The 23,540-nt window shown below is 40.1% G+C and overlaps 1 protein-coding gene across 3 annotated transcripts; it reads left to right on the plus strand.

Moving 5' to 3' along the window:
- The first annotated feature begins 2,223 nt into the window (after positions 1 to 2,223).
- tsc1a (TSC complex subunit 1a) lies at positions 2,224 to 21,640 on the plus strand. 3 transcript variants are annotated; one of them, XM_034871992.1, is made up of 23 exons: positions 2,224 to 2,348; positions 3,228 to 3,345; positions 4,619 to 4,722; positions 4,823 to 4,975; positions 6,084 to 6,228; positions 6,316 to 6,470; positions 9,260 to 9,333; positions 9,472 to 9,659; positions 9,768 to 9,844; positions 10,206 to 10,317; positions 10,694 to 10,779; positions 11,228 to 11,324; positions 12,286 to 12,590; positions 14,587 to 14,747; positions 15,076 to 15,146; positions 15,725 to 15,891; positions 16,117 to 16,299; positions 17,951 to 18,061; positions 18,256 to 18,378; positions 18,501 to 18,688; positions 19,212 to 19,358; positions 20,106 to 20,726; positions 20,757 to 21,640. In XM_034871992.1, exons 2-22 carry the CDS (start codon positions 3,234 to 3,236, stop codon positions 20,626 to 20,628), a joined length of 3,282 nt encoding a protein of 1,093 aa, XP_034727883.1. In that variant the 5' UTR covers positions 2,224 to 2,348; positions 3,228 to 3,233; the 3' UTR covers positions 20,629 to 20,726; positions 20,757 to 21,640. The 3 variants fall into 3 exon arrangements, with proteins under 3 accessions (XP_034727883.1, XP_034727884.1, XP_034727885.1); XM_034871993.1 differs by having other exon boundaries at positions 20,106 to 20,724; positions 20,769 to 21,640; XM_034871994.1 differs by having other exon boundaries at positions 15,076 to 15,119.
- Positions 21,641 to 23,540: the final 1,900 nt, after the last annotated feature.

Consider the following 23,540-nt stretch of genomic DNA (forward strand, 5'->3'; position numbering starts at 1 on the left):
GGATGAGTGCAAAATAGTCAATGTTTTGTTGCTATAAGTCTCAGTACAATTATAACAATGTTAATATTCTGTAAAGGCTGTTTTCCAGAATGAGACAACATGCGATCTTTCAGTTTAAGGGGAGACACTACAAGACAATAGGGTAAAACATTTGACTAGTACCCCTGATGATTAAAATGATTGCAAATGAGCAATTGAAGCACTAACTTTTGGTGAATTTAAGTGATGTCCACAGACAAAAATAGACAAAGTGAATTGTAAAATAAATATTTTCTTTCCACTGTACACATGGAAACAAAATGGCCCAAAACCTCAAAATTTAAAAATTAGATTTTTTTCCTGTAGTGTCTCCCGTCATTTATTTTCAGGAGGTTTTTTTGCATTCTGTTGTTTTGTTTCTGTGTAGTGAACATAGTAAACCGTTGTGAACAGATGACTCCATCTTTAATCTAAAAGTTACTCACCAAGCAACAAGTCGTCGGACTGAGAACACACACAGCTGCTTGTCACACACACACACACACGCCCACGCACACACGTACACACACACACACACACACACACACACACACACAAACACACACACGTGCAAATGCACTAGCTGTCAAACGTTTGGGGTCGCTCACAAATTTCCATTCCACTCCATTATAGACAGAATACCAGCTGATCTGAGTGGGTGGCTGATCTTTAATGCAATATCTACATTGGCCATCTTCAGCAACCATTCATCCAGTGTTCCGAAGGCAAATTATGTTTACTAATCTGATGTCATTTTTAAAAACTAACTGAGAACACATTGGAGAACCCTTTTGCAATAATGCAAGCACATAATGTAATCTAAAAACTGCCGGCCTGGTTAAAAAAAAAAGAAGGAAATTTCTAAGTGAACCCAAACTTTTGACCGGTAGTGTGTGTAACTATGCTGGCTTTTATTGTAGACAGATAGACAGACACCTATTGATCCTTTTGACATACAGACAGAAAACCACAAGACCACTAAAACCTCCCTCCCCCTGCATTACAACAATACACAACACCAAACATCTCTAAATTGTAAAATAGTAAAGTGCAGTATCATTAGCACCAGTGGGCTATCAATAGTAAGGTGCAAAATCTTATACCAAAGTGCAGCATTATCACACAGAAAGGATCCAGTTATTTCCCCTAACCTATTCAGTAGTGTGATGCTGGTAGGAATAAATGATTTGTGAGCATTCTATATCTTCTGCCTGATGTAAAGCGCTTTGAGTGGTGGCTGAGACTAGGTGATTGACCCTTTCAAAAATAAATATCTTAAAAATGACAAACATGTAGGGCTAGGATAATACATTGATATTGTATCAACATCACAATATGAGACTAGATATTGTTTTAGATTTTGGATATATTGTAATATGGTAAGTGTTGTCTTTACCTGGCTTTACAAGCTACATTACGGTAAAGTGATGTAATTTTCTGAACTCACCAGATGGTTCTAGCTGTTCTATTAATAGCCTGTACCCACTAAGTCATTAAATCATATCTGGAGAATATTTATCAACAATGTCATTGTGTAAATAACATTTTATTAAAGCACCAATAGTCAACCATATCAACCATTGTCGCAACATGGACATCAAGGTATTTGATCAAGAATGTTGTGATATCTGATTTTATCTATATCGCCCAGCCCTACATACATGTACACACTATTAGCCTACTATAGCCCTATTATTATGAAATAATTCAACTACTGTGCATAAGTTAACCATTCCTGATACTCAATGTCCCTTTGATTGGCACACAGGATTTATCTGTACAGGAAGCTGCTTCAGATACATAAAATATGTTATTATTCCATTTTATTTTGGCACAAAGATTTTCTACTGGAGAACTGTAAAATGTGTCTCTCTTACAGTGACAGTGAATGTTACTATATATACACAGTACTAAACAGTCCTTTTATCGGTATATATGTAGGCTACAGCCTATGGTGCCAACAGCTGAAGATGTCATGTTTCCAGTCTAGGGGTGGGGGCTGTAGCCTGCCTGGAAGGGGAATTTCATTTCCAGAAACAAAATTTCTCATGAATTAATACATATCAAGCACTATGTAGTACTTATTCACCAGACAGTAATGCTACAACACATATGATACTTTGCTGCATTTTGTTTTACTTCTTCACGAACGATAAAAAAACAACAACTTCTTGGCAGTTTTGAGCAAACACTTTTACTGTTGGAGCTCGTTTTTCACATATTCTGCTCCCACTGTGAACGCCTCCTGACGTTGATTGACAGTCAAAGGATGGGCGTGGTTTCGTGTTGCTCAACATGGCGGCGCCCTGCTCGGATCAACAGGTCTAAAGGTAACCGAGTTAAACTTTATTTTCTAGCGTTTGTTTTTTACTTTTACAAACGGACTCTGTTTGTCTCTGGGCACCGGAAGTCACGGAACAGCTGCATGCGGAAAAATAACGCCGTCAGCTCCACTGGTGAAAATGCTAAACTCCTTAACACATAGCAGACTGACAGCTCAGCTGTTTGCTTGTTAGCTTAGCATCCTGCTGTTAACCATGAGCTAATATAAAGTCTGTATCACGACAGGATGTGATGAAAATGCCAACTAAACTTCAATCTGAACTACAGATGTCTGCAAGTGTGACATCACATTAAGCTTATTACATAACAGCTTCGACGTCACACAGAGAGAGAGAGAGAGTGAGAGAGAGAGATTACATAATACACACACACACACACACACACATACACACACACACAGAGAGACAGTACTATAACTGTCCCTAGAGTACACTTGTACACTGTACACTGGTAGAGTATTTCAACCCAAGTGATCAACACCTGTGTCAGGAAATCAAAGATTATACTCAGCCCTCTAAAGCCAAGGCTACATAGACAAACAAACACCTTATGTTTTTGTTATTCCGAACATATTCTTACATTCACTAAGTGCTATACATTATATGAGTCAGGGGAACCTAACATTTCTTTCTGGTGCAGTGTCAAGTTGCCATCACGTACAGTATTGCCTTATATTTTGATGAAAATCCCCTCTGAGAGTAAATGTTATATATCTTTGGAAAATAGACAAACAATCCGTCATTAAATGGAAGACTGCAGTCGTTTATTTTTCTCTCTTTAAGGTAAGTAGACATGTGTGTTGTTGGAGAAATATAAATAACTTTGTTTCTCTCTCTCTCTCACTCTCTCCCACTCTCCCTCCCCAGGTGTTCATGATGTCCAGTCAGCAGGTAAGTATCAGTGAGCTCCTGCTCTCATTGGACAGTTCAGAGCTGCAGGAGGCGGAGCAAGTTAGAGCAACAGTCAATCAGCAGCTGAGTACCGGTACGTCTCCCTGTTTCCAACTGTTTCTTTAATACAGTTACATTTTACATACATTATATATTCATTAATAGTTTAGTCTTTTTCTTGTACACATTTTACAGTATTATTTTCTGTCTCTACATGACACCAGTATTTATTATATATTTATATGTTTGGTTATTTTTCTGTCAGTGATTAAAATAATTAAAACAATTAAAGCGTTACATCTACATTGCAATGAATTGTTGGTAATTGAATCGGTGAAGTATCTTTCCGAAGTAGACTCTCCTAAGACCAAATCATACTTTTTGTATTCTTAAGGGTCAATTTTAATCCCCGTGCTGTTGGGCCATTGTCTGCGAGTTTCCATGTGGCCCCCTATTTGAATGTCTGGGTGCAGCCCAAAATGTGTGACCGAGCGGAGTGTACGCTTAGCAAGTGCGCTGACTTTGATGCTTCTTCTCATCAATGCTTCTTATCTCATCCCAGTCTTGGATCTTATTCCAGTTAAGCTGTTACACATAATATCTTTTTGTGCTTTTTTCTTGTTGTTCAGCCAAAAACAACAAACAGGAGCTCTAAGCCATTTCGTTCTTAATGCACAATCTTCTTCTAATTTTTTTTCTTGATATATTATGGTGGTTGTGAAAACAACATGACTTTGCATTACCGCTGCCAACTGTAATGGTGTGTGAATCAATAAATGAACTTGCATGAAACGCAAGACCGCGTATAATTGTAGTATAAATGGGACTGCCTGAGAGACTGGACACCAGAACAAGTCTTTAGCTGTTTGCAAATGGCAAAAATATGTCTGAGCCCTAACAGTCTGCAGACAGACCACAAACCACCTTGGGGGCCTGGGGCTGGGTGTTGTTCAAAAATGGTCAATACCGGTACCAATACCGTGGCTTCAATACCGGTTCCTAAACGATACTTTTTTCAATACCAATTTTATAAAACCAAAATAAATTACAACTTTACACATTACAGCACATATCTTTTTATTTTTCAGCTCCTACTATGTGAGCCCAGTCTCTCTGTGTAACGTAGAGTTGTTCCTGCGTGTCTCTACACCGTGTAACAGCCAATCACCAGCATCATTAGATCTTGGTAGAAGCATGCTGTATGCTTATTGGCTCACTGATCTGATCCGGATCCGGGTATTGAAATTGGGTATTGAATGATGAGGCATTTTACAATACTCAACACTTTAGAAGCAATTCGGTCTGTGCCTGAAACTTGGACTGACCTCCTGGCTCCTGTCAGTCTGATGTGTAGTTTCTCCTTTCAGACAGAGGAGGTGCTGTTGTCTCCTCTTTGGTGGAGTATTACCTGGACTCGTCCTCCTCTCAGGTGGTGCTCCTGCTCTCCTCCATCAGAGAGCCTCATCACAAGGTGATGACACGGACTCTCATTACTTTATATTTCTGGTATTTATCAGTGTTACTGATGATTACACGTAACTTATATGACATATGTTGTGATGTCCGTCCAGCCCCTGCTGGAGAAACTGAATGAGGCTCTGAACAGACCTGGATCCAGGTTAGCTGGTCTGACCCTGCTGGGTGACCTGATCAGGAAACAGCCTCCCTGGGTTCATCACATCAGCCGCTCGGCTCTGCTGCTCTCCCTACTACGCTGCCTCAAGGTACTAATACTCATACATATACTAGATACTGTAATACTGATACCCCTCGGTCAGAATAGGTATTGGGACAGCACTAGGTCCTGCATGAACGAGCAAAAACGAGGGTAAGGGGTAGGGGTAGGGGTAAGATAAAGAAATGAAATTCAGCCAATACAAAGCCGCAAGCATGATTATTTCCAACTTACTTTGGTGGTTCTGTCTATCATCTTTGTGGACATTTCTATACTTTTAATACTTTAACCACATTTTCATAATTATACTTACATACTCTTACTGAAGGAACATTCCAGCAATGCCAGACTTTTGCTGTAAAAGCTTCAGCTACGTAGCAAAGATGGCAATCGTTGAGGGCGAGTAGTGTCCCGCATTCCACACTCAACCTTTAGATCCAGGTACTCTTAGTGCACTGCATTTAGCTGAATCATCGTTAATGTGAACGCACGATACACTCAAAATAGCAAGTATAAGTAAAGAAGTGTGCAAATTGAGACACAGCAAGAGTATTTTTTTACAGTGTGTACTTGAGTGGGAATCTTCACTGGTCTTATGATTCGATTACGATTATCCTGTCAATGATTTGATCCGATTCAATATCACGATGCATCACCTCAATTCTGTTATGCAATGCAACATGTGGTTTTCATCAACAAATTGAAGCTGTCGTATTATGAAATCCCCTTTTTAATATATCTGCTCTTAAAACTGACTCTTCCTGAATATAGAGGAGTTTTAACACAGGAGACGACAGAGAAGAGGCAAAAACAAAAGAATAAGCAACCGGAAAATAAACGGGTAATATCAGTAGGCAATAATTGATTATGGTCTGCCACTGAATCAAAGCAGATTCATCTAGGTCCACATTGTGATGCATCAATGCAAGGATTAATTACAACAACCCTATTGTATACTAGTACTTTTAGTGGAGTATTTTTTCATGTTGTGTATGAGGTTATGATGTCTCAGTATTGTTATATGGCATCGTGCATTCTGTCACATTCCTTCAGACACACAGAGAAGTTTTAATTCTATGAACCTACGTACAGTATATCAAACCTGTGTTCAGCTCTGCCTTTGAGCAAGGCATTAAACAGTCTGCTGGCGTCCTCAGACAGAGACCGACGTGGTGGTCTTGATCACCGGAGTCCTGGTCCTCATCACCCTATTACCCATGATCCCTCAGGCTGGGAAACAACACATCTATGACTTTTTCGACGTGTTCGGACGCCTTGCCTCCTGGAGCTACAAGAACCCTGGTATGAAACACACACACACACACACACACAATGTCCTCTGATTGGTCGTTGGGTTGTTTCTAATTGGCTGGTTGTTGTCCCCTGCAGGTCATGTACCTGTGGTCCACCTGGTCCACCTCCATGCAGGTGTGTACTCTCTGTTCCACCGTCTGTATGGGATGTTCCCCTGTAACTTCATCTCCTACCTGAGGCTGCACTACAGCATGAAGGAGAACCTGGACACTTTCCAGGAAGTTGTCAAGGTCAGTACAGACCACCAGAGACAGCAGTGAGCATATAACTTTATGTAAAAAAAAAAAAAACTGGGAACATAATTCTTCTTGTTTACATCTTCCATAGTTTAGAACTGTAGTTGTGAAACTTAAATCAAAGAAAGACCCGGTAATATCATCAGAGAAACAAACTCTAATAATATAAAGTCAACATGAACATTGTGTTGTTTTTATATATAATTTGAATGTAAAAAAATTACTTATTAATCATTGACACACTGATTAGCAGCATCACTGTTGACAGAAAAGTCTGCAGCATTAGAGCAATGTGCTGCTGCCTTGCAGACACACAACAACAGCTGCAGCAAACAGCAGCTGCTCCGTTTCTCAGATAACAGAAAGCAGAAACAAAAACCAGAGACCCTCCGGACTAGACCTGCACGATATGGGAAAAAAACGGACATTGCGATATTTTTTTCCCTGTGATATATATTGCGATATGAAAACAGAAAAAAAATTATTTTTAAAAGATGACTTAAATAACTCTATTAGGATTTCGATTTGATTTTGACTACTGCGGTGATTTTTCAGGGGAGTGCATCTAAATAGAAGATAAAAATGAAAAAGGATCTTTTCTAATGTGACCCCTTCTTTGTTCAACTTTACTGCTTGACAAACACCAAAGCAAGTAAGCGCTGTGACTAACCTTACTCTTCTGAAGTGATTTTAGAGAGGGATATTAGGTAGAAATACGCTGGTTGACTAGCACGACACCATTGTATTCATATAATAATCAATCCAGGCTAACGTGAATGACAGTGACTGCATGTTGCTTCTCTTCTAAATTTCAGGTTGTGGTCGAATAGCTTGTTTGTTTGATAAATGGATCAGACCTGCATGTCACGCGCACTAGCAACCAACTGTGTATACATGAACAATTAAATCAGTGTAAATGACGTTAGACACAGACTTCTGTAGTAGATTAGTGTTACGTTTCCAGCGTTGCTGCTTCAAAACGTGCCGTGAGTTTGGACGGACCCCCTTGTTTCTTTAGGCTAACTATATTAGCTTTAGCCTGGCTGGGAGCAGCTTTCTGTGGGGGAAAATGGCCGGGAGACGCTGTGATTATGTTGCATTAATCAAGTGATTTAGTTTGTATTTGCAGTGAACATAAAACACTGACTACTGTACCTTCACTGACTATCCATCAAAACTATGCTCTTTGATAACAAACCCTTTTGGACTAACGGCACATACAAACGTTGCCCACATGGCTACCTGTCTTTAAGGGGAAGGGTCGGACGGTAATCCTGTAAAAGGAGAACGGTGAAAGTTTACTGTTCTATCAAGCAGCAAAAAAAGATTAGCGTCGACATCGCAACGTCCTGCGATGTTGATGCTAAAACACAAGATCGTTTAGCCCTACTCCAGACACAAAAACTCTCCTGGATCGTTTCATTATCGTACAGGTTTATGATCTGGTTATTTTTTTACACTTTGTCTTTCCTACAGTCTCTAAATACTACAATACCCTCGAGCCACAGCGGCTGTTGTTATGGAAAGAATCCAAAATGTGAATAAATTCAAACTGCTAAATGTTTATTTTAATTTTTTTCACCAGAAGTGTAATCTATATTGTCAGTATTACACAAACACCGGCTGTTTGTCAGTGAAATGCACCCTGGTAGTCGTAGTTGACTTCAGGAGTCTACCTTCCAGGTCTTTAGCTTATTGTTGAATAAAAGAACTTTAGTAATACCACAAATTGATCCCTCAGACCAAATCAAATCTAAACCAAACAATCTGCTTTGAATTATCAGTTTAAATGGAAGTGCTGAGTGACGTTGAAGTAAAACTGTTGAAAGTAGAGCCTGAGCGATATATCAACGGGCTGATATTATCGGCTGATATCATAGGCATTTCCCGATCTATCAGTATCGGCATTTATGATGGCCAATTTAAAAGAAGAAAAAATAAATTAAAAAAAAGAAATATATATATATATATATAATATATTTATTCATCGGAATAATTTATAATGAAAAATGATTCTGATAAATGAATATTTATAAAAATAAAAACGGACTGTCAACAATGTTCTGAGCGTTAGCGTTGTATAGTTTGTCCACCAGAGGGCGCTCTACAACATCCGTGTTGTTTTTGTTCAAAGGACTTTAAGTTTCATATTTTAAGTTTGTATTTTTACACATTTTATTTATCAGATTTTTAATATATTTGGATGTTACTCTGTTCTGTTGAGACAATAAAACATTATCATTATTTTAGTGAGAACTCATAAATAACTACAAACTAATGTTAGGGAAATCGGTTTGTTTTGTAACGCGTTTCTGGATTTCTTCTTTAAATATATATCGGATTTTTAAATAACCACAAGACATTCCCTAAGTAGCACGGGTTTTGACCTTATCCCATACAAAGACAATATTCCTACTCAACTGTTTGCTTCGCTCATAAAAATTAATATTCTACTTAAGACGGAGATATTTGCTTTTAACTACGCATGACGGCTGCCTCACATATCACGCATCTTTTACACGCTGACTTATTCTTGTTTAAATGCAGTTAACAAAATAGGAGGGTGGGATGGCAACCAACAGCTGTTGCCTAGTTGGTTTGTTGGGAAACACACAGAGCTGACAGGAAAGATGCCAAGTGCGCTAAAAAAACCAGTTGAGATGCATATTTTGAATGTATTGTATACATGTATAATAAATGCGTGCATATAAGCATAGTCACTAAAAGGAGAGGAAGTGTCTGTCAAAGTGAAGGAGATAAATGTCTGTTTGTCTGTCTATCAGCCGATGTTGGAACATGTCAGGGTTCACCCAGAGTTGGTCACGGGGACCCAGGACTATGAACTGGATCCATCCAGGTGAGTACTGATAACAATAACAAAAGTGACAACAGGAAAAACATGAATTTTAAAAATAAAATACATATACACACACACAACACACACACACAAAATACCTGACATCACCTTTTTCAGCTGACTTCCTTTGTGTTTCAGGTGGAAGTGTTATGAAGTCCATGACATTGTGATCGAGTGCTCCAGAGTGTCTCTGGATCCTCTGGAGTCTTCCTGTGAGGAGGACATTTACTCCTCCCTCAGAGACCCTCCTCCCTCCCTCTCCCCCTCCCCCTCCCCCCTGAACCTCACCTCCAGTCCTTACAACACAGAGACTGTCAGCAGCTCAGGTAATACACACACACACACACACACACACACACACACACACATTTTGCATCCTCGTGATACACTTATGAATTTCAAAGTTTTACCTTAATGGATGTGCTAATTGACAGGAAGTACAGTTTGTCCTCTGCTGCTGTCTGGACCTTCCACTCTTCCTCAGCTGACACTCAACAACTCCTACATACAGGTAGGGTGACAATGAGAATGTGTAAAATTTGGGACAATTTACAATGATATAAAATAAAAATTATGATTTTTTTATTTTATTATTTTTATTCAGGAATTCAACTGTCATGTATACCTGAAAATACAAATAAAAAATCAGCTCGGCTGCTGTTTTATTATACGAGTCATCGTCCCGCTGAAAGGAGGATGAGACCAAAGTGTTGGTCTTTACAGTTGTGCTGTTAGTTATAAACTAAGGTCACTAACTTGTATGTAGATTGCTGCTAGCCTGACGTCTGGTCACCTTACATACAGGTATTGTAATCCTCTCCTTCCTTCCTTCTTGCGTCCCTCCCTCTTCTCACCACATACTTTGTGTTCAGGCTGATGATGTCACATGGAGTCCCTCCTCACAGTGTGGTTTGTCGACACCCCCTCCTGAAACTGCTGCTACAGGCTCCGTCCACCCACTGATCAGGGCTGCTTCCATCTCAGGTGAGACACTGAGAGACAGATGAGACAGGTGAGAAGCTGGGAGATGCTGTGACGCAATGTGTTACGGATGAGACACTGTGGGACAGGTGAGACAAATGAGACACAGTCACTGTAAAGGTGAGACGCTGTGAGATACTGTTATACAGATGAGACACTGTGGGACAGGTGAGACACTGTAAAGGTGAAACACTGTGAGACAGAAGAGACAGGTGGGACACTGTGAGACAGAGGAAACAGGTAGAAACTGTGAGAAAGAGGAGACAGGTGAAACTCCGTGAGACACATGACGCAGGTGGGACACTGTGAGACAGAGGAAACAGGTGATAGTGTGTAAAAATAACTGAAGCCCGTCTGTTTGTCTGTTGGTAAACTCCAGGTGTAAAATGTCCCTCATCAGTCATCATCCCAGTGACACTTTTGACTAAAGAGAACCAAAATGGTCCAATTCCTGAGAAAAACCAGGTGAGATCTGAGACCTGTACTACGTAGTGAGGTAATTTCATTAATAACTCTGGGTTTTCCATCTAACGATGTTGGTTCACTTTTTACCTGAATAAATCACCCTTCAAAGGAAATCTTGAAAATAAAATCATATTGCGATCATTTGTGTATAATTATGTTAGCAGCATTACCCACCGGTGTAGAGCTATAGGCACCAACAATGTTTCAACCTGTCATCAATATGGCCAAAATAACCACTATTGCTTTGTACTTGTTGTAGAAGCCCCAGATTCATAAAAAAATGAACGAAATTTGCATCATTTGCACTGCCACAAATTCACATTGACTTTGTATGTTATCACGCCACCAAATTCAGGGAAAAAAACGCCTAAAAGTGAAGGCACCATTAGGACTGCAGCTAGACTTGAAGCTCTTTTCTTCTCACTGGGGGGGCTTATATTCCTCCCAGGTAAAGCTCGTCACAGATCTACAGGGGTCATCCATTCAGCCAATCACAGAGAAGGAGGGAAGAGGCCACAGCGATGTCATCAATAACATCTGTGAAGGTGAGTTCATCAACGGATTTATCAACTTTGCAGTGGGCTATTTCACAATATTTTCCAGCTATCCTGGCTGAATGTACTCGGTTTCATGAAGGTGGTGGCACATCAGTTACCACACACACAGACACACACACACACACATATTCTGATCAGAGTTTAAAGGTTGTGCGGCTAGTCCTATGGTCCAACCAAAAATAAACATTTACTTTCCACTGGTCTTAACTGAAACCATTCAAGAAGTTACTTGTCATTTGCACAAATTAACAATTACAAACTGTGGGCAGAGAAAGTGAACATGTTACTCAGGAAAATTTATATTATAGTGCATATGTGCTGTATTTATATAGCACTTTTCTAGTGTTAACAACTACTCAAAGCGCTTTTACATAAAACAGGAACCATTCACACACATTCATACATTGTGGCCAAGGCTGCCGTACAAGGAGCCACCTGCTCATCGGATAAACACTCACACACATTTACACTTTGATGCCGATGGGGGCAACCAGGGTTCATTGTCTTGCCCAAGGACACTTTGACATGGAACTGCAGGTCCAGGGATTGAACCACCAACCTTCAAATTGGCAGGCTACCACTGAGCCACAGCCACCATATGATGAGATGTTATATGATAAGTAGCCTTATGTGTTAATCCATACTGAGCCACCACTAACTGTCCCATAATAACAACAACATCAACAACAACAAACTTTATTCATACATTGGTAAAGTTACAAAGTGTTTTACATGGTTGAACCAGGATTAAAACCTTTCACTGAAATGAGGCAAATAAAAAATACAAACAGTAATATTAAAGGTACCCTCACAGCTGTTTCTGGGGCTTTTAGCCTCATCTCATGGTTCTCATCATCAGCTGGACACTAGTTAAGTCCATTTCTTTCAAACTACAGTTTAAGACTGAAGAAAATGTATTTTGTTTATATTCCTTTCTGTTTCTCTGCAGACACCAGATCTCAGCAGCCTTCCTCCTCCTCCTCCTCCTCCTACTCCTCCTCTCAGCCCGTCCTCCTCACCTCCACCCCCGGTCGTGATGAGACGTCGTCAGGTTCAGCCATCCCCTCTTCTCCAGGCTCCATCTCACTCTGCTTTACCCCCACTCACCCCGCCACCACCACCACACATAGATCAGAAGAGGGAGGCTCCACCCTGTTTGGCTTCTCTGGTCAGAGCCCCGCCCTTTCGTATGAACCCCTGTTTGAGCTCACTCTTCCCCGAGCCGCCACGCTGTTTATCGGGAGGATGACACAGGTAACGTGAACCAGACCAGGTGAGACAGAGACACTGTAAGTTAAAAGGGACAGGTATGGTGGCCCTGAGATACAGAAAACAGACAAGTTGGTCTGTCCCTACTCGGTGAAGTCTGTCTCAAAGTTCTTATTTCTCCCACGAGGAGCGAGCATTGAGGTTAGCTTAAGCAACATGAGATGCAGTGCTATTCACGTAATCTGACAACATACACCAGGGCCACAGCAGGTGCGCCGGGTTTTGAATCAAATTAAACACAGTGGCCAAACAGTGGTATTACAATGTCCGTGTCTGTCACGTGATGCCCTCTGGCCCAAAAAATACTTTCCCCCATAGACTTACCTTTGCAAATTTGCAAATTAATGGATCCTTTTTTTGAGCAACACAACCCTTGTGAAATGACTCATTTCACTATACCATTTTGATCCTTAAGGCCCGATGACTTTTGAAAAGTCTAGTAGAGCCGCATGATTAAATCATTAAATCCCCACTCAAGTTAGCACAGTGCGGAAGCAGAAGTAGCTAGACAATGCTACATTGGGAACACTAATCGTGTTAAAGTCATAGAAATTAACTAAATAAACCTCACATATTTTCGATGACCTGATGCGATCCCGTGGTCATTGTCTCATTCATTCAGGAGAGACTAAATGCCCTCACTGCAACAGATGTCATGGCAGGCAGATATTATCAGCCGATATTAGGCATTTTCCAAACTATTGGTATTGTCATTTATAATGTTCCATAAATGAATATTTAAAAAATAAAATAAAAATGGACAAAACACTCTTCAACCATGTTATGAGTGTTGGCATTAGTTCACCAGAGGACACGCTACAACGTCCCTGATGGTAAAGTTTTTGTTCAAAGGACTTTAAGTTTCATATCTTAAGTTTGTATCTTTATACATTTTATTTATGAGAATGTTAATATATGTGATGTTCTGTTGTGAAACAAACAAGTTTAGTTTTAACCTGCATTATCATGTTATTTTAGTAAGGACTCATAAATAACTACAAATAGCTTATGTTAGGGAATTCTGTTTATGTTCTGTTACACGTTTCTGGATATATATTTTTAATAAAATTCAGCCAATATATCAGAATATTGGATTTTTAAATCACCAAATATTTGCATCAATATCGACCTTAAAAAAATCCTTTATCGGTCAGGCTCTACTACACACTTATTGGTATTGGTATATAACCTCACGTGGCCACTGATCAATGCTGTACATGGTGGCCATCTAACATCAGACATAAGTTTAACAACAAAATCTATAAAAACAACTTTTTTTTCGGGGAAAACTCAATTGATCATCCCTGGGACTCACTACATTGAAAACCTGTCAACATCATTCTTATTTTAATAGTGAGGCTAATAATAAGCTAATGGCTAACGCTAGGTTAACAGCAGATACCTGCACTCATATGTAATCATCACAATGTTAAAATGAACCGAGAAAGCAACACTACATTTTAAACCAGCACTACTGACGTTAAGCTGACTCCATAACTTCAAAGGTCAAAAGCCATGACAACTACAAATGTGTCCAGCCTAGTGCATCATTTTTTAGTGTTCATTAGAAACGGTCTCTGTTGTTGTGTGGTGCTACTTGCAGTGTTATCTTTATTTGGTTGTGTTTTCTGTAATTACAATGCGTTGAGCTCTCTGGGCCACCATGTACAGGTCTTGTAAAAACAACAGGAAGTTAGTTATTGTAGTTTGTCAGCAGAGACGCAGTGAATTATGGAGATTCCTTTTTTTTCACAACTCAGTGAAATGTGAGCACACAGACATAAACACATATTGAGCTCATTCAATGCAACTTTCCAAGGATATCATTATCTCTGAAAAAAGAAAGATAAATGAAATAGTTGACAGATTACATTTCAGTAAACTATCAAACAAAATAAAATTCACAGTAGATTAAAGACATTTTAGGTGATCAATCTTTTCTTTTTATCAATGAATCTGTCTTGGTGCTGTTGTAATGTAGGAGGTGCTGGAGAGAGCAGCGGGGGGGCAAGAGGGAAAGAGAGGAGGAGCACAAGGACAGGGGGAGGACAGAGAAGAAGAGCAGACCTCCGTCTCTCCTTTAAAGGTTTTGGATCAGCTGATCGTCCACGGACAAGATGCCCACGAACACCTCAGCAGGAGGTGAGACAGTTACCATAGAGATCATTCAGATAGACACTAACCACAGGTACACCTGAGTCCAAATGACCCCGATAAACCCTTTTAGGATGTAGATAACAACATGACACAAGGACAAACTTTTCTGCCCCATTAGTGGTAAAATTCTGTTTACCTCAATCATTTTGGTACCTGGATAAAGTCAACATTGAGTTCTCTATACATTACCTGACCTACTCTGCTTCTGTACAATCTTCCTTAAATAATCGTCAGTCAGATGTCTAGTTCAACATGAAGGATGAACAATCTGTGTCTGTGTCTGTGTCTGTCTGTCTGTCTGTCTGTGTGTCAGGTTGTCAGCAACAAATAACTCGGTGGATCGGAGTCATGTTGGAGGTAAACAGCAGAGCATGAAAACCAAAGGTACCAGAAACTAACAGTGATGACACTCGGACTCATTAACATGATTCACCAATATTGATTGGCTTATTGATGAAAATGATTTTGGACGCTTCGAATCATTTATTTATCAATGATTGAAACTAGCTTCGGTTTGTTTGTTTTTACAAAGAAATCTGGAATCTCAGGATTATGTTGTATGTTATTATCAACATATTCAATAAACCTATTCAGAGTTGTTGTACACAATAGGGTGCAAACAATAACCTTTTAGTTTTAGGTGACCAATCTTAATCTTGGCCATTAAAACCTATTTAGCTCTGAAGTCACCTGTTCATTGTTAGAGTTGACAGATTTACTGTGTATGCAGTATGTTCTCCGGTGTTCTCCAAATTCATATCTGCATGTTGAGTTTGTTTAATTAGATGTTTAGACCATGTCTTTATCGGACTGAACTGTTTAATCAGCAGGTTATAGGAAGTGAGCTCTTCCTAACTAGTAAACCAGCACTAACCAGTTTAACCAGACTAATCTGACAGGCTTGTTTATCATCATGTTTAATTTTTTGTCAGTGCAAAACTGTGTGCGTGTGTGTGTGATAGGCCCTGCCCAGGGGGAGGAGCTTAAGTCTCTGAGAAGTCAGCTGTTACTGGTCCACAGTCAGCTGCAGTATGAGCGATTCAAACGGCAGCAGCACGCCATCAGAAACCGCCGTCTGCTGCGACGAGTTATTAACGCCACCTCATTGGAGGAGCACAGCGTTGCCATGGTAACACACACATGTAAACACCCACATAAACACACAGTCTCCTCCATTTTTTTTCTTCTCTTTCATATTATTTCTTATTTTCTGTCCTTCCTTGTTTTCTCCTTTGTTTTCTTATCTCTGTTCTCCTCCCTTTACCTTTCACTCCTTCTATTCTTTACTTTTCATTCCATCTCTCTCTGTGTGTGTGTGTGTGTGTGTGTGTGTGTGTGTGTGTGTGTGTTGCAGAAGGGTCAGCTGAGCGTTCAGGATGAAGAGATTCGCTCGCTGAAGTCTAGTCTGCAGGAAGAACAGAGGCGATACACACAACTGCAGCAGGACACACACACACACACCAACCAGCTGCACACACACATCCAACAGCTGCTTCTGCAACAACAAGATGAGCAGAGAGACAAGCAGAGGTTGAAGGTACAAGTACACACTAACACAAACATCATATTCACTTACATACTGTATTTCTAGGATCTTAGTGGGCTGAGGGTAGAAGCTCTCACTGAGCTCAGTGCTGGTCTGGTGTATCCGGTACTTTCTAGAAAAGGCTGTTACTATATTACAATTACAAAATCCTTAAAGGTTGGATTTTCCTAATTTTTTTAAATTTAGACATTAAGATCAATTTCCAAAACATTTTTTTTATTCCTCATTTTAATCAACTTTAGCATGGGTGTGTAAACTATGAAAGCCACTGTAGGCTGCAGTACGTGTGTTTATGGCACCCTGGGTTGTTATTGTAATCTCTTGTTTCTGGTTGTGGAATGATTTTAACTGTAGTTTTGGGATAGATGCCTCTGTTGTTTTATTAATCAAATCTACCACAGACTTAGTGGCCCAATCCCAAAGTGAGCCCTTGGGACAAAAGACTCATAAGGCCCTATTTTTAAGGGCACGGTGTGAAGCGCAGGTGCGCCGGACGCATTGGTTCAACTGGGCTGTACTTGGTGTCTTCATTAATCATATTTGTGTTTTGGGCGTAACATGCAAAAAACCAGCGTCATTTCCCCTTCCCTTTAAAAGCCAGGCGCGTTTTTACCTTAGCGCATTGCTATTAAGATGCCGAATTTACACCATAATATAATTATTTCTAATCTTTTGCATGTGTGCGGGTAACAAGCATAGGCACATTTCACTGATGCGCTGTTAAAATTTTATGAAATGCTGCACATTGACTTTAGACCAAGTTTTTATTGGTCAATAAATCAGAGGTACATTTGCTATTTAAACATTGTTGGCGCAGGACGGGAAATGAACAACTTTCGGTCTTAAAATAACAAAGACACTTACGTCGGGCGTTGCACCGCGCTGCACCGGGTGCAAGATAGGGCCCATAGACTTAATTGATCTTAGGTGCTAAGTGAATGAGTGTGTGAGGCTACATAGGCTCAGATAGGTATAAATGGGATTGGGACAGCACTACAAGATCATGTTACCTTGGCAATGTTTAAAAACAAAGATATTGCTGACACTTGCCGGTTTGGGTATTTTTATTTTCAAATTGTCACTTTCCACACGGCCAAGGCACAGGAGACGGCTGGCTGATTTCAAATTTTTTCATGTCCTGCCCTTGTTTACCTTTTGTTATTTCCTGATTTCCCTATGGTCTTCGTGGTTACCGTCACAACGCATTGGGTAATTCCCGTTGGTGTATTCTGCATCCATGCAGACTCACAGAAAGGGGTCGAGAAGAGACAAGGCGAGTCGAGCTGTTACCAGCATTGGAAAAACGCTATATAAATGTTTACCCTTTGAAATTTGACCATGTTTTTGCAAGATCTCGCACCAAAGTCCGTGAGTCTGTGAGTCCGGACTTTATGATGGGGCCCTTGAATCCATTGATGTCATCTATGATAAAAACGATGAGTACACACATCAAAATAACATAATTGAGGAGCCAAAAAATTAGAAGAAGAAAAAAGCACAATAAAGTATATAAATAAAACCAGATTACAATATAGTTAAAAGCATTTACTATCAATTAAAACAAGGTCTGAAAAGAGCATTTGAAGCCTTGTATTGTGATTGGCTGTTTTAGAACCCCCTGTGTTGTGATTGGCTGTTGCAGAGCGAGCTTCAGGAGTGCAAGAGCAGTTTGAGGGATCTGGAGGTGGAGCTTCAGAAAGCCAATAACAAGGCTTACAATGCAGAACACCAGCTGACTCAGCTTTCACTCAAGGTGAGAAGAGCTTCTGTTGGCTGATTATTGATCATTAATGTACTTTGTTGACACAATATATAAAAAAGTATTTAAAGAAATGGGTTTCTAAATCATATGAAGGGAAAACGTAGATAAAAAAGGAAGCAGATGGGTGATAATAAACCCCGATAACGACAGAAACATCTGCTGTGTGTGTGTGTGTGTCTGTGTAGCTGTGCAGCAGTGAGCAGCTGCAGCAGCAGTTCTTCCTGTTGAACCAGCAGCTCATCCTGCTGAGAGAAACTAACAGAGCTCTGAGTTACCAGCTGGATGGAGGAGAGACACACCACCGCACTGTGAGGAAACACACACACATACATACACACACACACACATAAATACATACATGCATAGATAAATTGTTGAAGCAGCTCTACTTTGTTGAGAAGTAAGTGTGTGTTTGTGTGTGTGTGTTTAGGAGGCATTCATGCTGCAGTGCAGTGTGGGTAAAGAGCACCAGCGGCTAAAGGACAGTGACGTCCAGCAGAGACAGAAGCTGGAAGCAGCCAATTACAGGATAGCAGAGCTGGAGAACCAGCTGGCCACAAAAGAGCAGCTGATTCTGGATCAGAAGAAACTTCTGGAGGACACAAAGGCCCAGAGCAGGTCAGAGTGTGCTTTCTGGTTATACATGGCGACAAGATGGTGTCACAGAATAACCAAACCTTAACTGAGCCTCAAGAAAACCAGGTGTCATGTGAGCACTGGATTTAAAGAGTTTCAGATGTCACTAACTCACTGTTTTACTTAGAAAACTTCAGATAACGACTTAGAATAAACAAGCTTGTTGGTGTTTTACTGAGTGTGTTTGAATAATTCCTGGTTATGAGAGCATGTAAACGTCATATCTGGGTTTTGAGAAACCTGAATAAGCTATTTGGGGTACTTTGATAAAAACCATGACACCGTGGCCTGTAAACATCTGATCAGGTTTCAGTTCATATAGAAATGAGTGTCTTAGGTGTTCAGGGATAAAGGCACACAACCTGACACCTGAGGACTGTTATGATCCTACACAGGGAGATATTTCACCAGGTTTGTAATGCTCCACATAGACGTTTTAAAACTCAAAACCAGAATACTAGTCTGCAGCTTAACTCACTGACCGGTTATTTTGTTTGTGTGTCAGAGCCGAGCTGTCGGCCTGTGAGAATCGCTGTGTCGCTCTGAGGAGAGTCATCCAGACGCTTCAGACAGAGACTCTTCACCTGTACAGCCAGATCCACCTGGACACACAGAGCGGCACACACACACACAGCTGGCCTCAGGACATCAGGTAAACTAGTCTGATTCCTATGTTCCACCAGTTGCATCTACGCTTTGTTCCAGCGGTGCGGTAAGAGACCTTAGAATGCTGTGAATAACCAATCAGAATTGAGCTTTCAACAAAAGTGCAGTAAGTGCAAGTTGTGTTCCCAGTAAATATTATATACAGAATGACAGCTAGAGGTATGATATGAATATAGTGGATATGCTATATATCTGGTATTTGATAATAATTTGTAATGTAGACAGTGGTACAAATATAAATACTCTTAAGGTTGGAAGGGCTGTAGTATAAATGTATATGTATATCAGTGTGTATAGTATAGTAATTGAGTGAATGTGTAGTTGGGAGTGAGTGAGAGCTAGCATTGAAGCAGTGAGCCATTGATAGTTCTGGTGCAAAAGAAACACTCTTTGTCTGTTAAGTCGGAGCTAAACCATTGTTGGCAATGCCACTGACACCCACCCATGTTTCAAGACGGTCCAGGAGGATATGATGGTCAGTGGTATTAAATGCTGCACGTAGATCCAGAAGAACAAGAATAGATTTATGGCTGACTGCAATAACGCATTTAGGCCTAAAAAAGACAAGTTACAGTACTTGGTTTTATTCTTAAACCAGTGTTTTTCAAAGATGCTGTTTGCATGAATAAAAGTTAGAAGTTGATCTGCTACAACCTTTTCTAAAACTTTATCTAAACAAGACAGCTTAGAAAGGTCTGCAATTGTAAAGAGACAGGTTTTTTCTCGCCCTCAGGCCAAACGGCGGCAACATCACCCAACCAGCTCCTCAGGGCAGCCAAAAGCCCCACCCCTCCACTTCTTCTTGTGTTAGTATACTAAACGGAGGTGTGGCAACCCTCTCCACTTCCCCACTGCACTTACCCTCTTGCTCCTCTTCCCCCCTTTCCCACTCCCCTATTGAATCTCCTCTGGCCGTTGGCTCCTTCCTGGAGCAGCATGCACGGCAGCTGTTCAGACCGGCCAATCGCAGCCAAGAGGAGGATGAGCAACAGGAGGGGGAGGAAGAGGAAGAGGAGAAGGAGGAGGAAAAGGAGGATGAGGAGGCCCAGCCAGAGAGCCCTCCTATGGGTCTGGAGGCAGAAGAGGTTGCTGTCCTTGCAGGGAGTCCTCAGACAGAACCCCCGAGCAGGGCTTCAGCTCACAGCCTGCCTTCCCCTGGACCTCAAGCACCCCCTGCAGACCTGACTCTCGCTGTGCGACAGAGACGGCACGAACTGAGCATCATGGACTACGATGCGACACTGCCAGAGGACTGACAGAGGGCTGGAGAGATGGATGGAAGGAGTGTGCGATTAAGGGAGGTTGAGTCAGATGGAGGTCGAGATTAGATCAGATGTTCCAGGTGTTAGCAGGCTACTGCTCACAACCACTGCTAATTTACATTTACTGCTAACAGCCCACAATCAGTATCTGATCTTTCCCACATCAGGACCTCCAGTTGCCCTTAATAGGAAAATAATAAACTACACTTAAATACGGCCGCACTTATCTAAAAAAGTGAACAGAATACGTTTGAAAAAAGACAAAAAAAACTCAGAAAATGTTTAGCTCTATTAACTTTCAAGAGGCTCGAGCTAACTGCTAACATGCTAGACATCATGATTAATTTGAGAGATCCAATAGCAGAGCAGAGTAGGTTTGTATCCAATAATTCAACGCAACTAAGATTCCTTCCTCCATTTTAAACATAACAAACGTTCAAGAGGGATAATCAACAACTGTGGCAAGTTGTGCTAAAAGTAGCTTTACAAGCTAGCTAAGAGTTTATTAAACTGTGTTAATTAATTCCTACTGCTAGTACCACAAAAATAAACTAAGTGGACTTGGTAATGATTGTTTTTGCGGTTAAAAATGAACTTTATTTGCTGTTTAATTTATGGATTTACAGAACACATTCAATTCAACAGATCGTAAAGGTGAGAACTCTTCTTTCTAAAAAAAATAAATTACATCAGCAAAAACTGAACCAAAAAATGTCACTAAAAACTGAAATTAATTGATAGTTCTTCGAGATATTACATGAATAAAACTTGGATTTTCACACTAAATGTTTTGTTTGAACATGATATTTAAAGACACAAGATATGAGCTATATTACAGCTTTAACATTAACAAAGCTAACATTAGCTTGCTAGCTAACAAACAAGAAGCATTGGGGATCATAGGAAAATAAGAATTTAACCCGTGCTGGGACTGAAGGTCCTGACGTTACACAAAGTTAGAAAGTTGGGTTTATGTCTGGAGGGATTTGTAGTTGCCATTAGGAAAAAACTTATTAAAGCCAAAATAAGGGAAAAACAGAGAATTCTGTGTTTTAGTGTTAAATGAATTTACAAGGAAGCTAACAGCAGCTATGTTACTCTAACAATGTCAGCTGTAACATGAACCTGCCACACTGTTGCCCAAAAATTACGCATGCTACAACAGCATCAAAACACTAATGTAAAATCTGACTTTTAGTTTAATCGATTAAAGAATAATCCTACTGTTGTGATTATTCCCACTATTTCATTTGCCCACTAAGGGCAGCAGAACAAGCTGTACATCAACACAGTAGAGTGCTGCAGGATAAATGTGAGTGAAACCCTGAAATGCATGTTTGCACTCTGGTTCCCTCATCTTGAAGTCTATGGGTTTTTGTGAATGTTTTTTTGTTTAGATGCCTGAAATAATGTCTATGGTAAACACAAGTTTAAGAGGTATTCCTGTTTTGTACTATGACATAAAAGATGCAAGTTAATACCCGACTTAGGAATTTTGTTGCTTTTACGTTTCTTATAAAAGGCAGTAGCTAACAAGTGGGTAAATGAGACTACAGAGATTGTCAGGGACATTAAACATTAACATCAGCTTACTGGTGGTGAAATTGAAATCATGCGACCGTGCTGTAATTCATTTAAAGCCCCAAAGTTAGCTCTTTACTCCTGGTAATTGCATTTACGCTTCTAAAATCATAAAAGTGGTTTTATCTGTGAAGATTAACTTGCTTAACAAAATGTGTTGCATAGCTTTTGTTTGCCAAAAAGCTTATTTTATGCTATTAGCCAAAATCCAATGGAAAAATCACATGTCTTTTTGTACAGGGAAATAAGGTGATGCTAACTTTATTGTCAAAACAAATACTGCAGCACTCTATATCTGACATATCACCCTCTTCAAAAGTATTTGTGTTATTTGGTTCCTCAGGGTTCAGTTTTTGGTCCTTAATATTTTCAATTTACATGTTGACATGCCAAGTTATTTGTCTATCAACCATCAGGCCTCTCCTCCTGGGACAGTCAGCAATTTATGGATCTTAAATCTGAAATTCAGCCATTTGGATCCCACAAATCTTCTTTCTTATATACTTAGAATTATTTTTCAAATGATTGGCAAAGACACCCAGTTTAGTGTGATCACAGAAAAGCCTTAATAATCCAGTAAAACATTTTTCTCCTGTCTCCAGTCTGGGGTGACACGTCAGGGCGACAGCTGCAGTAATCCGCCTTAATCTTGTTATGATTGAATAATAAGCTGTAAATTGACATAAATGTTCCTTAATTTTGGGAAGAATATCTCCTCAGGTTAACAGCTCAGGATGCCAGAGTCAGATGTCTACTACAGAGACTGCTCCAGGACAGGTTTAATCTAGTTTATCAGAATAACATTTTGGGAAATACTGTTAAACTGCTCCTTCCCGTCTTTATGCCAAGCTGGGCTAACTGTGTCCTGACTCCAGCTATTTTCATACAGAGATATGATAGTGATATATATAAACACTTCACTCTCTGGAAGAAAGAGAGAGAGAATAAACTATTATCTTATTATAATAACTATCTCCAAAAATGCTAAACCGTACCTTTAAACCAAAAACTGAGGTTGGATTAGTTTCAGTTCAGGATGTAATTGGAAGTTTACAGGCAGACCAAAGACTTCCTCTTGTCCTCTGCAGGAGTCAATCCAGCTCATTAAACCTGAATTGATCATAGTCTCTAATGATCTCATTTGGGTGATTTCTTCTCTTTCTCAGCAACTCAACAGGGCAATTGTCCCCAGGAGTGTTGCTCTGTTTACTTCAGAGATCTACTGTCAGGAAACCGCTATGCTTGTGTGTTTGGAGACAAATGTTAAACTGTGATCATTAGAAATAAAGACTTCTAAAATCTCTGCAGGTCTGTCTGTCCTGATT

Source organism: Etheostoma cragini, chromosome 5 (assembly GCF_013103735.1).
Source record: "Etheostoma cragini isolate CJK2018 chromosome 5, CSU_Ecrag_1.0, whole genome shotgun sequence".
NCBI lineage: Eukaryota > Metazoa > Chordata > Actinopteri > Perciformes > Percidae > Etheostoma > Etheostoma cragini.